The 17043-nt window shown below is 51.5% G+C and overlaps 1 protein-coding gene across 5 annotated transcripts in view; it reads right to left on the bottom strand.

Annotated features, from left to right (window-relative positions):
- The window catches only part of PIGK (phosphatidylinositol glycan anchor biosynthesis class K), a 108841-nt gene that overhangs the window by 74474 nt on the left and 17324 nt on the right, over positions 1–17043 (bottom strand). For 2 of the 5 annotated variants that reach the window (XM_044004862.1, XM_044004864.1), the window contains 4 exons: positions 15688–15814; positions 15104–15222; positions 5149–5202; positions 1508–1599 (listed from right to left, as the gene is read on the bottom strand). In XM_044004862.1, the coding sequence (XP_043860797.1) occupies positions 1508–1599; positions 5149–5202; positions 15104–15187 (230 nt within the window). In that variant the 5' untranslated portion in view covers positions 15188–15222; positions 15688–15814. Of the gene's footprint in view, positions 1–1507; positions 1600–5148; positions 5203–6000; positions 6187–15103; positions 15223–15687; positions 15815–17043 lie in introns of those variants that run through there. The other 3 variants (XM_044004859.1, XM_044004865.1, XM_044004863.1) reach the window with 2 other exon arrangements.

The raw sequence follows: 17043 nt of genomic DNA, 5'->3' as shown, positions 1-17043 counted from the left end.
AAGCAAAAGGCCAAGGGAGTTACTCCATCAATCAGCCCCACCTGAATGTAGACCGCCTCAGACGGATGGCGCTCTGCAAGAAGGAGCTATTTCTGACACAGCACCGTCTTTCAGGTACAAGAGAAATCCACTCCAGTACGTTTATCTCGTTCCCGGGACCCAGCCAGATTCAATGGGCACAAAAAGCAGCCGCAGTCACGTGCCTCGCTTGAGCGGCCTTATGTGATGCTGATGAGACTGAAGAGGCCATGGAGTAGGGGCTCAGAAGGCGGCACCTCCCCGCCTCCCTGCTCCCCTCAACACGGCACTCGCTTGGCTTGCTTTTCTCACGCGGGGCCTGTGAGTGTCAGTACAAATACCATCACTCCCACTGCACCCAGGCGCCTCTCCCGACCAGCCCTCCTCTCCAATCCACTCACCAGGGCTCTTGCCACAGGGCCCCGAGGCTCCCTCCATTCGGGTCCTTCACCTGGCCTACGACCGTGTAACTCCTGCTCGGGCTCCTCTGTTTGCCACTTAAATTAATAACAGACGATGCAGAAGTACCTCCAATGAGCCAAGCAGCATGCCAGGGAGATACGTTTACACAGAACAAGTCCCAACTCTCAAGAAGCTTCCATTGCAGTGGAGACAGCGGGAAGGTGCAGGAACGCATACAGAACGTGATCATCTAACAGCCGACGCTTCTTCTGCACTTACTACGTGCCAAGCAATGCATTGTGTGTTTCACAAATTATAAGTGGCTTGTGCAGGGTCATAGAACCAGAAGTGTCTAAGGTTGGATTAGAACTCAGGTCCTAGGGGCAGCTAGGTGGTGCATTGGATAAAGTACCAGCCCTGGATTCAGGAGGACCTGAGCTCAAATCCGACCTCAGACACCTGACATGTACCAGCTGTGTGACCCTGGGCAAAAGTCATTTAACCCTCACTGCCCTGCCAAAAAAAAAAAAAAAAACTCAGGTCCTCCTTGCTCCAGGCCCAGGGCTCTGGGCCCAGAGAGCTACACCCGTCTCCTCGCTGTTATCAACTAGAGGCTTGGGCCATTCCTCTGTGTTGGGCCCACTGCTTCACTGACTCCATCTGGCCCAGGACGCACCCCTCACAGCTTCCACAGGGCAGTCACATGAGCTGCCTGCTGGTCCCCATAACCCCATCTGCTCCTCTGCCAGGTCCACCCTGCATCCCTAAAGGTTCTCTCCTCACTGCTCCCCTTCTGAATCCCCCTCCGGTGGGCGCTCAGCCCCTCCGCTGAGGGTTATGGGGGACACAGGAGCTGGCCAGGCAGGAGACTGACCCCTGCCCTTTGGGAAGATGGCCTTGGCAGCTGCTGGAGGCTTCCGGAGGCCAATGAGCTGCCTGGGGCCTCCCCCAGCTTTCTCCGAGTCCAAACCTATGTGGGATGCCACGGTGCCTTTTTTGCTTTATCTATTTCACCCCAGGTTCTGTACCCACTTTAAGGACCCAACAGCAAATAGGGACCTTTGATTTATCTCAGATGTTCTCTCACCTGTCAGGAATGCCGAGTCTCTTGACACTTCTATAAACAGAGAGGGTGTTGGCCACATGGCGATAATTGAACCAGAATCTTGAAGTGCAGACCTGAAGAGTCAAAGCAAAAAAGGTGATTTTTAAAAACGAAGATGAGCCCTAATTTGTTCTTACTCAACAGGAGACAGATGAGATGCCAGAAGATAGAGCATGTCTCTATCTGTACTTGATGTCAAGAAATGGAAAGAAGGGAACATCCCCCAACTGAGAAATGGTCAAAAGATATGAATGGGCAGTTTTCAGATGAAGAAAATAAAGCTATCTATAGTCATGCGAAAAATTGTTCTCAATCACTATTGACTAGAGAAATGCAAATGAAAACAACTCTGAGGTGCCACCTCACACCTATCAGATTGGCTAATGTGACATAAAAGGAAAATGACAAATGTTAGAGGGGATATGGAAAAAATGGAATACTGATGCATTGTTGGTGGAGCTATAAACTGATCCAATCATTCTGGAGAGCAGTTTGGAACTATACCCAAAGGGCTAAAAAACTGTGCATACCCTCTGACCCAGCAATATCACTATTAAGTTTATAACCCAAAGATATCATAAAAATGGGAAAGGGGCGGGGGAGCAGCTGGGTGGTGCAGTAGATAAAGCACCAGCCCTGGATTCAGGAGGACCTGAGTTCAAATCCAGCCTCAGACACTCGACACTTGCTAGCTATGTGACCCTGGGCAAGTCACTTAACCCTCATTGCCCTGCCCCTCCCCCCCCCAAAAAAACAAAACAAAATAAAAATGAGAAAAGGACCCACATGTACAAAAATATTTATAGCAGCTCTTTTTGTGGTGGCAAAGAATTGGAAACTGAGGGGATGCCCATCCATTGGGGAATGGCTGAACAAGTTGTGGCATATGAATGTAAAGAGATACTATTGTGCTGTAAGAAATGATGAGCGGACAGATTTCAGAAAAACCTGGAAGGACTTAAGTGGAACCGATGCTGAGTAAAGTGAGCAGAACCAGGACAACTTTGTACACAGTAACAGCAACATTGTGGGATGCTAGGCTGTGACAGACTTGGCTCTTCTCAGCAGCACAATGACCCAAGACAATGCCAAAGGACTCATGATGGAAAATGCTTCCACCTCCAGAGAAAGAACTGTGGAGTCTGAATGGAATTCGAAGCCAACAGTTTCCACTTTTTTTGTTGTTGTTTCATTCCTGTGGTTTTCCCCTTTATTCTAATTCTTCTTTCACAACATGACTAATGTGGAAATATGTTTAACATGATTGTAATATACAACCTATATCGAATTGTTTGCTGTCTTAGGGAGGAGGGAGAGAAGGGATGGAGGGAGAAAAATGTGAGACTCAAAAATCGTAAAAAAAATGAATGTTGAAAACTAAATAATAAATAATCTTTTTAAATAATGGGGAAAAGAGAAAGAAAGAAGAGACAATGAAATCTGTTCTCCAGAGAAAGAGACATTGAAAATAAGCATCACAGGGTATTAAACGGAAACAAAAAAATCACTGGAGATTTTACTCAGGATGCGTCACTGCCCAATGATTTGTGAATCTGAGCTGCCTGTTTCTGCACTGAGGATGGGGATTGTGGTTTAGCTAAACTTTCTATGGTCCCCAACACAGAGCACAAGCATAGTGAGTATAGAAATTTCTAGGACTCTCTGACGTCCTCATTTCTCTGAGATTTCAAGTCCTGAGAATGCAAAGGGGAAGAGCCAAAACAGACTTGCTGGAATTGATAAACCCAAATTTTAATTCCTAAAAATCTGATTCCTAAAAGCTCCTGGAGTACTAAGAAGAGTAGCTGCTTCACACCAACGAAGAGAATGACCTCGCCAGAATCTCAGTGAAATAAAAGGGGGTGGGGGGGGGAGTAGGAGAGGAGGGGGCCCAGAAGAAGCAACCCAAGGAAGAAGGGAGAGGAGTTGTGAAGGCAAACTGGAAGGAGGCCAGGGTGCCCAAAATGAAGGAGGAGAAGGTGCCAAGAAGTCAGCTTTGGGAAGCACGATCCAATCAAGGGGTGACATCTAAAGTAAGGGGAGAGCCGAAAGGTACCTGTCTGGCCACCCGGGAGAGGGCCAAGTAGCCAAGTACTCTGCGTGTGGCTGAGAAGAACAGGGAGGAGCCAGAGGGATGGAGAAGAGCAAATGCCCTGATTTTACCCAAAAAAGGAACAAAAAGAGTAGCAACCTGAAGGTCAATGAGTCTGACTTCAATCCACCACCACCACCCCCTTCCCTGAAATTCTAGAGCATGCTATTAAAGGGACAGGATGGAAACAATGGTTTATCAATAACAGACTACACTTCTTTCCTTTGTGGCAGGGTTCTTAAACTGACCTATTAGGGAAACAATATAAATATAGTTTGCCTAGATTTCAGAAACGTGTGCAAAAGATGGAGAAAGGTTGGCTAGGAGACGGCATTATTAAGTACATTCAGAACTGGCTGCTCTGTAGTAATTCACATCATGTCTCCAGGGAAGACTTTCTTGTCTATTTTGCAGCTCAATTCATCAATCCATAAGCATTGATTAAGCACCTACTCTATGCCAGGCCCTGTGCTAAGGACTAGGAAGGAAAGCGAAGGATCCTGACAGGCTGGAATTAAGACAACATGTAGCAGGGATGGATGTCAAAGTCTCCTACTTTGGTCCAAAAACCGAGAATCACCAGGACAAAACGGAAGAGGTGCGGCTATCGCTTCATGGGGGGAGAAGCCTCCAAAGTCCGTATGGATCCGGAATGTCAGACAGGGCCCACAAACGCTGGGCTCAGGAAAGCCCCGCCACCCAGCCCTAGGGAGGCTGTCCTTTGGTGAGTCTGTCAGGCCCCAGAAAGCGTCCGGGATGATGAGTCTGGGGTCCATACGGGTCTGTGACCTAGGGTTCTTCATATTTTGATGACTGTCTTTCAGTGTAATTCATCTCCATGAGCCTCTGGCTGCCCGGACCACCCCAAGTATCCACGACCCAAAAAGTGACGACCCTGCTGTGTTCAAGGGCCCAGAAGGGAAGATGCTGAGGCACCTGAGGGCTGCCTCTGAGGACCTAAGGGTGCCACCCAAAGGGGAACAAAGTTGCCCTGCTCGGCCCAGAGAAAAGAGCCCAATGGCCATCACCCCAAGTGGGCTGCCCTAGAGGGGCAGGAGGTGTCCCCCCGTCCTGAGCCTAGCAGCAGCCTCCTCTGCAGGGAGACGCTGGACAGGGAGGCCCACCCCTGGAGTCTGGTGAATGGGGGAACCCATCTGGGCTGGACCTGCTCTGCCCCCTCAGAGAGCCTGCACATACTGACCTTTGATGGGGGGGTGAGGGGGGCAGCTGGGCCCCCTCCCCCAACCAGCCCCACCCCAGGACTGCCGTGCTTCACGGAGTGGGGTGGGGGGGCCTAGAGGCAGGGAGGGGGGGCCCAGGGTATGCTAGGGGGCCCAGGGTATGCTGGGGGGGCCCGGGGTGTGCTGGGGGACCCAGGGTGTTCTGGGGGGGCCCAGGGTGTGCTATGAGGGCCCAGGGTGTTCTGGGGGAGGCCTGGGTGTTCTGAGGGGTCCTGGGATGTGCTAGCAGGGCCCGGGGTGTTCTGGGGGGGCCCAGGATGGACAGAGGGGCCACGCAGGGGCCTCCTTACCAGCACGGCCCAGTTGTTGGTGTGCCCGCTCCTGAAAAACTGCTCCGCCCGCTCCTGCCACAGAGAGAGAGGAAAAGGGTAAGTCGGGCCCGGCCGCGGGCACTCAGAGGGGCCAGGCAGGGCACTGTGGGTCTAGAGGCACAGGCCCTGGGTTCAAATCCTCCTTGGGGGCTTTCGCAAGCACAGGTGAGGCTGCTCCGTGCCTAGCTCTGGGGCACAGCTCTCGAAGCAGGTCCAGCCTCCAGACCAGGCCACAGCCAGAGGAGGGGGAGCCCAAACCCACAGTGTATCCAGGTGGAGCCTACTATGTGCAGGGGAGAGCCCCAGGGAGGAGGGGGAGCCCTGCAGGGGGTGGGGGCTGGGGCCCACCTCAAGGGGCATGCCCTGCTCCGAGGAGGGGTCGCCCTCCAAAAGCTGGGAGGGGCTGGGGGGACCCAGGGGTAAACTGAGGCCCGGGAAGATCCCACAGCACCCACCCACCCCTGGGCGGGCTCCTGGGGGAGGGGAGGCAGGGGGCATGGGTTGGGCCCCACTGGGTGCCAGACCTGATCCCGCCCCCTTTTACAGGGGAGGAAACTGAGGCCCAGCTACTCACTGAATGGGACTTCTGGTCTGCACACAGCAGGCGCCTAATAAAGCCCTGCCCCCTTCTGGGCCCTGCAGCGCCGGCCCCGCCCTGGGCCTCAGTTTCCTCCTCTGCCAAAGAACTGAAGCCTCTCAAAGCGGGACTGGAGCCCAGCGGGGAGGCCCCGCCCCCGGGAGGCCCCGCCCCCGGGAGGCCCCGCCCCCCAGCAGCCGAGGCGGCAGCGCCCTCCCCGCCCCGCCCCGCCCCGCCCCTGCCCTCTCTCCTACCTCAATGGGCTTGTCAGCCGCGCCCCCGCAGCCCGGGGCCAGCAGCAGCAGCAGCAACCCCAGTCGCAAGCCGAGGCCGAGGCTGAGGCTGAGGCCGGCCGAGGCCGCGGTTCCTCGGACGGAGCCGAGACCACTGTGCGCCGCCATGCTCCCCGGCTCAGGCCTCCGCCGTGCGCCTGCGCATGCGCACGCGCCCTAGCCCGGCCTGTCAAGCAGTGCGCCTGCGCACTGCCATTCTGTAGCACCCGCCCTAGCCAAGCTGCGGCCCGACCTTGGGCGTGGCCGTAGCCTCAGCCTTCACCGCCCCGCAGCGCGCCCCCTGTGGTGAGTAGGGAGAAGTTCAGCTCCGAGCCCGAAGAAAAGCAAGGTTTCCCCCAAGCAGGGGCTCTCTCCCTCTCGCCAGGCTGCCTCTAGCAGAAGGTTATGGCCGCTTTACAGACACTGAGGCCAGGACGGAAAGGGCCCGGCTCACGAGCACGAGAGAATGGATGGGCTGAGGGGTGGGTGAGTGGGTTGGTGGTTGGATGGATGGATGGATGGATGGATGGATGGATGGATGGATGGATGGATGGATGGATGGATGGATGGGGCTTTCCTTCACACTCAGGATCCTCAGGGTGCTGGCCACCTTGAGATTACAATGGATCAAGTTGGACATAGGGGACTCTCCACTCAGGGTCCCCTTCTTGCCCCCCAACCACCATTCCCTTTTTTCCTTCAAGTTCCCATGGCACACATCAATTGGGGAATGACTGAACAAGCTGTGGTATATGAATGCAATGGAATACTTTGTGCTGTAAGAAATGATGAGCAGGCAGATTTCAGAGAAACCTGGAAGGACTTAAGTGGACGGATGCTGAGTGAAGTGAGCAGAACCAGGAGAACGTTGTACACAACAACAGCAACATTGTATGATGATCAACTGTGATAGACTTGGCTCTTCTTAGCAATACAATGACCCAAGGCAATCCAAAGGACTCATGATGCTCTCTACCTCCAGAAAAAGACCGATGGAGTCTGAATGCAGATTGAAGCAGAATATTTTCACTTTTGTTGTCGCTTTTTTGTTTTTGTTCTTTTTTATTCTTTCTTGTGGGTTTTTTCCTTTTGTTCTGATCCTTCTCTCGCAACATGACTAATGTGGAAATACGTTTAACATGATTGTCATGTTTAACCTCTATCAGATTGCTTGCTGGCTTCAGGAGCGGGGAGGGAAGGGAAGATGGGAGAAAAATGTGGAGCTCAAAAAATATCTTTGCGTGTAATAGGAGAAATTTTTTTAAAGATAAAATCAAGTTAAATTTTTTAAGAGTCCCAGGGCACAGAGGCGCCCCGCTTTGGCCCCTGTTTCATCAGGTTCAGCTGAACAGGTATAAAGAGAGTATAAAGAAAGACTGGCCTGTGCCCCCTCCATCCCATCCCAGGGCCAAGTGCCCAGGCAAGAGGCAGGATCCCCATCAGCCAGAGCCTGGATGTGAGGCTGTCACAGCCACTGCGCCCTCCTAAGTGTCCACACTCCAGGAAGAGTCAGACCAGAGAGGGGAGGCCCTGGCCTACCTGGCTGGGCAGTGGTCAGTCGGCTCCTGAGCCCTGGATTCTCCTCTCCTCTTTTTTCCCCTCTCTTCTCTCCTCTTCTCTTCCCTTCTCTTCTTCCTCTTCTTTTTCTCCTCTTCCTGGACCTCCCTCTGTGAAGGAATTAGGATCCAATTCTCATCTTCTGGCAGACAAACTGCACTGGTCCCACAAGTGGAGAGTGCTTCTGGTGTTCAGTCTCCCCACTTTGCAGAGGGAGGCCTGGCCCACTCAATTCAGCTGCCGCCTAGGGTCTCCCTTTGCTCTGGGCCGACTCAGCTGTGCTACCTCCTCTTCCTCCTCTCCTGCTCCATCGGCCTCAGGCTGCTGATCTCCATCACAACAAGGACTGCCCCCACCCCCCCATGTCCTATGGCGGATTAGAGTCCCACCAAGGCCCAAAATGATTCTGCTGGCAAGGTTCAAGGGGGTGCCCTCTGGGTGGCAGGTGAAGGGCAGTTCAGGGGACTGTAGAAGAAAAAGGAGAGTTCAAAGGGCAGAGCTCATCTCAGTGGAGGCCCCTGCACAAGCCATGACAAGCCCAGCAGAGAAAACCCTCCCAACTGTCACTGACTCCTGAGCTCTGGGCTGCTCTCAGGAAAGGAGAGGCTTTCAAGTCACAGCCCTCCATCACCAAGTCTGGTCATTTCATCCTCCCCTTCACATCCCTCCTCAGTGAGACAGAGGCTTCCTACTCCCTCCAGGGCCAGGTATACAGTTCAGACCCCCTGTCCCCCTCCTCGCTCTGACTGCCCTCTACCAACTCTGCTCACACACAAAACTCCCTTCTTTCACGTCCGTACAGTTGCCCTGCTTGGCCCCCATGCCCAGAAACAGGCTCTACCTCCTTCTGCCTTTTACTTTCCCCAGTTTTCTTCCAGACTCACCTCAGATCCTTCCTTCTGCAGGAGCCCTTCCCAAGCCCCTAAGCTTCTAGGCCCTTCCCCTTTGAGATGACCTTCCATAGAGTTGGCATACTTCTTTGTGTGTCCAGTCATACCTAGACTGTGAGCGCCACAAAGGCAGGGAAAGTGTTGGGAGGGGAGGGTCTCTGTTTCCCCGGGGCTATCGCACAGTGCCTTCATTGAGTAAGCATTTAATACATGCTTGTAGAATAATTTAAAGTAACCATGGTTTTCCCAGTGGGTGTAGGACAGGATGTCAGGTAACCATGGAAATGGAGCTCAGAACAGCTAGAACAGGGCATGCTGGACTAGAACAGGGAGAAGTGAAATCATACGTGGGAAACAGCCAAGGTGCACTGGAGGAGAGGTCACAGGTCCAGTGGAGGACACATCAATCATGCCCTTGGTGACCTTGGCAGTCTTTCAGTATCCCAAGTATAACTTGCCTCGGGACCTGTCTGTACCTTCATGCAGGTGTCCTGGACACATGGTTCTCCAGGGATATAAGAATCCTATGAATTAGTATGATGAGGTCCACTTGGGGCAGCTAGGTGGCCCAGTGGATAGAGCTCTGGCCCTAAAGTTGGGAGGACCTAAGTTCAAATCTCACCTCAGACACTTACTAGCTTGTGACCTTGGGCAAGTCACTTAACCCCAATTGCCTTAAACATCCAGGACCGTGTCCAGGGGTCCTGATATATATCCTGCCACTGGGTCCAGGTGGCTCTGGAGGAGAGAGTGAGGCTGATGACCTTTCACAGCCCTCCCTCACTTAAAGCCAATTCACAGTAAGTCATGATGCCCATCATGGTCCTCTTTGAGAACAAAGGACAAACAACCACATTATACCCATCAAGTGTGTGTGTGTGTGTGTATTTGTGAGGCTGAATTCAAGATTCATGGGAGAGCTTCTGTTATTGCTTTATTTACATTGTCATTTAATTAAAATGCCCCAGTTACCAAGGATGCCATCTGGCTGGTGAGGGAAAACTAAAAACATGTCAGTGGGGGATGTGAACAAGAAGGTAGGTGCCAGTTTGATTCAGTCCCCCGTTTTATATATGAAGACAGTGAAGCAAATAGAGGTGAAGTGCATGCAGTGCACCTCAGCTTCCTCAATTATAAAAGGGGGTGATCATAGCACCCAAATCCCACAGTTGTTGTAGGGATCCAATGAGAGAATAATTGTAAAAGTGCTTAGCACTTTTATCCTGGCACACAGTTGGCACTTAATAATTGCTTATTCCTCCTCCATTACAAAATGCAGAGGGTCAGGGTGAGGGTAACTTGCCCCCTTTATGCTCTGCAGACAAACAAAGAGATTACATCCAAAACATTGGCATGCATGATGTCCCATTAGACCTGTTTCTCTGGCTTATTTCAAAAACTCAGCAGGTGCTGGGTGCCTGGTGGATCCGCATTCTCTCAGAACAAGCATTCACACTCAGACTAGATGGTCCTTGAGGTCCCTTACAGCATAGAGACTCTGAGTCCCCACCACTCTGCTTAATTTTATTAGTCAGCCAAGAGCACACGTAGTTTAGTGGAAAGGCATTGAATGAAACAGTAATAGCTACAGAACTCTCCCCAAAAGAATCCTGAACCCTCACCCCCACAGATACATCTGCACCCAGTGAGAAGCACAGACTTCACACGCTTGTGGGGAGCCTGTGTGATCAGGCCCGGGGCAATCACAAGCACAGTGCAGCACGGTCAGGCCTTTCCTGGCCAAAGGTTTCCAGAAAGCCCTGGGCTTGCCCCTTCCAGCTCCCCTCAAGGCTGGTGACCATATCTCCATGGGCTGGCTCCTGGACATGCGCACAAGTTTTTTATTAGGTGATATATAGCAGATGGAGCACCTTCCGAAGCTAGGATTCAACCCTCTGCACCACAGGGACCCCAATTCCACCTCAGCTGTGTCCTTCTCTGCTATGCCCACAGCCATTTGCCCTCAGAACCCTCTGTCCCGCCATGTCACAATATCTCTCTCCAAGCCCTGTCCCAGTGTCTGGACTTCCACTATGAACCACCTTGGTGGCAAAATAGCCCCCAAATCAGACAGCATTTGGGCCCTCCCCTTTGTTCTCAGCTGGGAGCCCAAAGTCTGTCAAAACCAAGAGTAATCATAAGTCCACCCATCTTCTCAATAAGCCTCTCCCTCTGGACCAGAACCCAATCACTCTGTCACCTTCAGCTCCTCCAGCCTTAGGAGGAGACTCCTAGTTGGGAGCTGGGGCTGGGCTCCTGCAGGGCAGGTGAAGTGCACCATGACCCTGATCCCCTCAGCACACGGAGGCTGCACTGGCTTGTTGAGATGCTCTTGCCTCCCAAGGGTTTGGCAGCTGGGGGGAGGCAAGAGAATGGAAGTTTATGTCTACAGGTACAGACACACCCACATATTGTATGTCTACATAGACGTGGGTCTGTCTAAGCATCTAGTTAAACACCAATTGGCCCTTTCCTCTCGTCTAAGTGCACACAGCTAGAACTAAGATTTATTCCTCTGGCCAAGTCTTCAGAAATAAAATGTCTACATCAATTCTTTAACTTTCTGTCAGAGACCTTCCAAATATTTCCACCACAGCTTCTTCTCAACCCAGAATTGTTTATAACTGTGCTAGCACATGGGTCTGTCTTTGCACTTGCTGCCATACATTTCTGCTGGTGGATATTCCAATAGCACCTTTGCCCTTGATTTCTCCATGATTTCCCTTTGGGGGGATCTGTCTTTTAGGAGCAGAGGGTTAGTGGCTTAAAGAGTATCAATTTAGACCTCACAGTTCACCTCTTCCAACCTCCTCATTTTGCTTAGGGGGAAATTCACATATGGAGGGTGACTTGACTTGTACTAGGTCACAAAATAGTGAGAAGAGGGCTAGGATTTGAACCCAAGACTTCTGATTCCAAATTCACCAGTTTTCTCTCACCATGAAGGGAACTGGTTTAATCAAGGGCAAGCCCTCCTAATTTTCTGTTGTAAGAAGGTTGTTCTGTGCTTGAGTTAACACCAAAAATGCAAGGTTCCATATTAATGTTAATTCACACTGGTCATGAAAGGCCAGTGTCTTCTGCTGTGGTACCTGGAGAGGTGGTGGTGGTGAACTCAAACGCTGAGGAGAAGTGAGGGGAAGGGAAGCCCTTGAGCACCACAAACATGAGCAGACTGATAGACGCATGCAATGATCCACCTCTCACCCAGAGACTGTGAATGGTTTGTACCAGGTCCTTGAGAGAAAATAATGGGATTTGGCAGACACCCAGGGGCCCCACCTGAAGACTGATTTGGAATTGATTGAATTGGCTGAGACTGAGAGACTGACTGAGAACCTACTTAAGGTTGATTAAATCAAGACCACACCTGGCCGCCCTTCCTGGGGCGTTGTTCTCAGAGGCTTCGGACTATGACATCAACAGGAGGACCCCCCTCCCCATCAACCAATCAGCTTGAAGGACGGCCCCTTCTGAGGGAGGGGGACAGGAAGTAGGAGGTGAGGCTGGTTCCAGCTCTAGTCTCTTTTGTTCCTGGTCCTGCAGTTGGTGGCAGAAAGGAAAGGAGAAGAAGGAGACAATTCTGGATCCTAAGAGACATCAGCTTTTCTTTCTGTACTTTCTGATCGCCACATGTTCTCTCTTTACTAACTTCTAATATACTTCAATAAATGCTTAAGACCCAAACACTGTTGCTGAAGTTTCTGATTTATAAATCCTAGCTGGTTCCTCCCTGGGGGGGCGGTGAGGGGGGGGGGCGCAGGTGAGGACACAAACATTGGATTTTACTGGTCACATCCTGAAGTGGCAGATGAGGCACCCACACTGCCACTGCCTCTCCCCACCTAAGAGATCAGGGATCTCCGAGTGATTGCCTGTAGTCAGGAAGCCTGACCCCAGCCGTGGGCATGGGTGGAACTGAGAACACACGGACAGCCAGGAGGAAAGGAACCCTCCGATGCCCACGCAGTCTTCTTGGCCACTATCGTGAGGGCCAGGCCAGCGAGAGACTCGGACCCACGTGGATCCCCAGGCGGACTCCTATCAGTCCTGACCACATGACCTTGTCGTTTCTAGACCCAGGCCCTGGTCATGTTCCACATAAAAGATCGGACAGAACAACCATTTAAGAGCTTACTATGCGCCAGGTACTTCCAAGGGGAGAAATGTGAGCTGTACCCACCGCAGAAGAACCAAGAGGTGGGGGGAGGGGTCTACTACATGTCAGGAGAGAGGTAAGAGGGTCAGGTGAAGGAGATGGGTGCATTCAACCTGGAAACAAGAAGTCTGGGGTAGGGGCGGGAGCCTCGCTGTCTGCAAGGATGCAGCTTCATAGAGCAAAGCGAGGAGAGATGGGCGGGCATGACAGCCAGGTCCTCTTCTGCCTCTGGCTCTGTGGGCAGATGTCGGTCTCTGGAGCATGCACAGATGTCCCCCCCACCCCCCATTCCAGCCCAAACCACCATGTGGAAGCTCAGGGTTAGCCTCATTTGTCCAGGATAAAGAAATTGGGGCAGTGGAAACACACCAAGGACCAGAGAACACAGAACAAGAGTTAACCAAGGCCACACCAGGGAACCGGATGGTAGAGAGAACCACCAGCTTCAGACTCGAGACTCAAGGAGCCAATTCTTGAAGCCCAGCAGACAGCTGTACCTGAGAAGAATGTCACCAGGATCCTTAAAGAGAGAGCCGTGCTCCCGGGAATGCACTGGGAGGCTCTGCTTTGTACTCACGTGCCTCCTGATGCTTTTACTTTACATTTGAGCCCACCCTTTCCACAGATAGCGTCTGGGAAAGGGCACCCCAGGCTTGGGGGGTAGGATGGGGGAAAGGGGGATTTAGACCAAGTGTTCTCATCATGTCACATGGGTAAATACCTTTTCTGCAGATGAATTGTTTGTCTGGCTGCTGGTTGGTCAGGAGCCCACTGGTGGGAACCCAGGAGCACCAGTGCTCAAAGTGCAGTGTTCACCACCAAGCCACCTCCTCACGCTGGAACTTCCTGCAGCCCCTGTGGCCTCCTCATGCTGGAACATTCCAGTCCTGCGTGCCCCCTCTTCCATTGGTAACTTCTCAGGGCCTCTGTTTTGAGGAGGGACCCAGGCTCCCCTTCCAGCTCCCCCTGGGATCCTGGGGGGCCCCTCCTCCTCTTCACCACCATCAGCCCATGAGGATATAAGCTTCTTGAGGGCAGGCCTGTCTTTGTACCCCCGTGCTCAGCTCGGCTCCTGGTGCAGAGTAAGGGCCGAATCATTGCCTCACTCGGCCCCCACAATCGTGCCACCCTGGGGAGCCCAGGTGGGGAAAGTGACCTCCGAGGAGGGGCTCCACAGGCGAGGGCTTCGCAGAAGCTGGAGCACAGCACAGCTGGAGCAGGCTGGGAGTCCCTTCTGTGAAGGGCCTATGGGCACAAGCCGAGTGACTCGTGTTTGGTGGGTCATGGACAGGCCTCCAACACCGGAGCTCCTCCAGCCCACTGGGAGATGGATCTCGCAGCAACAAGTCTGGCTCCTTCCTGAATAGCTGCAGTGTTATGGGAGGGGGGGGCAGATGGCTCAGTGGGTAGAGCCCATTCTTCTGGAAGAGGCCACCCGATGTTATCATACAGGAGGGCCATGCCCAGTATTCTTATACCCTCTTGCTCATTAGACACTAAGGAAAATGAAGCTCCTCGCAAGTCAGTAGAGCTGGGCTCACATTTCCAAGAACGCCATCCACACAACCAAGATGCCCTGTCTCACACACACACACACACACACACACACACACACATATACCCCACACACCACACAAATATACACACCACATACTCACACATACACACTCTTTAAAGAATGAATTAAACTATCCCATCAGAGAAATAAAAGTGATGCTTAGTCAGAAGCCAGGGAGAGGCGGGGGACCGGGCTACTTCTTGAGGGAACAGAGAAAACTCAGATTTGTCCCGTTTATTATCTGGAGCCGACAGCACAGAACAGGTTGTCAAGAAAAATGGCACCCAACGCTGGTATGGGAGGTTTGCTCACCTCGGCCATGAAGAGCGCTCTGGGCCTTCTATTCACATGGTGCTGAATGGAAGGCTCCAGGAGAATCTCCTCTGCCAAAGGCAATCAACAAGCATGACGCAGCCTCTGTTGTGGGCCGGGTTCATAGAGGCACCATTTCCCCAAGCCTGGGAAGCCGCTCTCACTGCAGAGCTTTTCACTGAAGCCTCCTGCTCCTGCCCCTGCCCCTGCAGGGGCCTCGCTCTGCCCTCCCAGGCCCTGCAAAGTTCAGAATAAGGGCCCAACTTTTCCTGGTAGCAAAGGACTGGAAACCAAGGAAGTGCCCATTGATTGGATGTGATGCAGGAAAAGCAGCAGAACATTGCTATGCAGTGAGAAAGGAGGAAGTCTAGGAAAATCATGAGATCATGAGATTGCTGCAAAAGCTGCCCGGGTCACTGCATCACTTGAAGCCTGTCTGAAAAAGGAGGGGGTTTGGACTCAATTCTCCCCGAGATCTCTTCAGGATGCTGTGGTGCAGCACTCAGAGGAACAGGCTCCCAGGAGCCACGGGTCCTCAAGTCAAACCCTGCCTCTGAAGTGTATCACCTGGGGGGCCTTGGGCCAATGACTTCTCACCTGGAGAATCACCTGTTGGATTCCACAGCCTCTGAGGATCTTCCTAGCTCCAGAGCAGGGCTTCTCCACCTCCTGGAGCGTGGGGAGGTGGGGCATCTGATGCTCCCTCTGGACCTGCCCAGTATCACGTCCTAAATGCATAAAGGAAGATATATAGGAACATAAAGGGTAACTGTGCAGATACAGTTATCAAAGTGTCTTTTCAAGCTAGTCACTTAAGTGAGAGGCTTTTTTCCCCCAGCTATCCATGGCAAAGTTAACTCTTTGTAAGACCAAGTAGATGGTGCTAATAAATCAAAACAATTGCAAATGCTACCATCATTTTTTTTTTTTTTGCGGGGCAATGAGGATTAAATGACTTGTCCAGGGTCACACAGCTAGTAAGTGTCAAGTGTTTGAGATCAGATTTGAACTCAGGTCCTCCTGAATCCAGGGACGGTGCTTTTATCCACTGCGCCACCTAGCTGCCCCACCCCCATCATTTTTTCTGTCTGATAATCAGCCTAAGTCGAAGTGTGGATTCTATTTTCTAGTAATATCTTAGTAGGAATGATACAAATGTACATATTATTGTTATCACCTGGAATGGCTCTAACCTTATCTGACATAATCCCATCTCCAGCTGGGGTGCCAGGCTTTCCAGTAGCAATTTTTCAATTTTCCAAAGTTCTTATAAGTGCATTTGATTAATTTCGGTACTTTCTGAATGTAAGTTGATCTTGCCTGTAATGCAATAGAAAGTAATGAAAATTCTTCAAGAATTCTTCAATCATTAAAGCAAAATCTTGCAAGAAATCCCTGTTAGCTCATCTCTGCCAAAGCAGAATAAGGAGAAGGAGCAAATGTCTGTACACCTAGGTGACCCAGGCCACTGGGTGGTAGCAGCTCCAACTCTACACCCCTCCCATCTTGGTCCCAGGACTGGAGAAAGTTTAACCGTTTTGGTGTTGAGATCTCTAGCTGGAGCTTCTAGGCCAGCTTGGTTTTTGTTTGAATTCTGATATATAGGATATGTTTTATCCAGAAATGTGCTCAAACGATCCACTGGTTTTACTTCCAATTCTGATCACCAACTGACCATTGATTTCAGCAGGGCCAGGCGGTGATTTGAGAAGCATTTCCTGACTCCTTCGGAGCAACTCCAGACTTTCTTGCCAGCATGATTCGGCACCATCAGAGCAAAATGCAATTAAGTTTGCTTTAAAATATCCATGATTAAAGCCACAACCCACTTAAAGGACACAGCAACGTCCTGAAAACACCTGCTGTGGAAGACATCAATTCTTTGAAAGCAACAGATCCCGCTGCCCCTGCATGAGTTAGCTGAATAGCCCACCAGCTGTGCTTTAAGAACTGTGTTAAACTGTGTAGAACACTAACTTCACCAGTTTAACAACTGGCTCTTCAGATTCCTGAAAATGTCAACAGCAGCTCTGTTCAGCCACTCCAACCCACTCCACCACACCATTCGCCTAGTCCTGGACAGATAGAGTAGATCATGCTACTGATTCACACTGAGACTGTAGTCCACTAAAACCCCAGGATTGTTTTCCAATGCCTAGCCAAGCATCCTTCACCTGCTACTTCAAAAGTGGATTTTTTTGATTCTGGCATGATTTTACATTCATCCTGTTCAAATTTGATCTTATTAGGCTTGTTCCAACATTTTAACCTGGGGAAGATCTTTTTGAATCCTGATTCTGTCCCCACACCATCTGCAACTTTATGAGTACTGCTTCTATCCGAGTCATTGACAAAGCCATGACACAGCACAGGGAGACCTCCCAGGACCCTCAGTACATGCTGGCTTTTTTCTAGAGCCAGAGCTCTAGAACTCAATGGCTCCTGCTGCATTTTCTCTCCTGCTGCTTCAGAGAAAGAGGCTTTGGGCCCAGAGTGAACCTGTCTCCTTGGTAATGTTGACTAATTGGCCAGGAAATAGGTCCACTCTC

Source organism: Dromiciops gliroides, chromosome 4 (genome assembly GCF_019393635.1).
Source record: "Dromiciops gliroides isolate mDroGli1 chromosome 4, mDroGli1.pri, whole genome shotgun sequence".
Lineage (NCBI taxonomy): Eukaryota > Metazoa > Chordata > Mammalia > Microbiotheria > Microbiotheriidae > Dromiciops > Dromiciops gliroides.
This window is presented reverse-complemented; position numbering and strand designations above follow the sequence as displayed.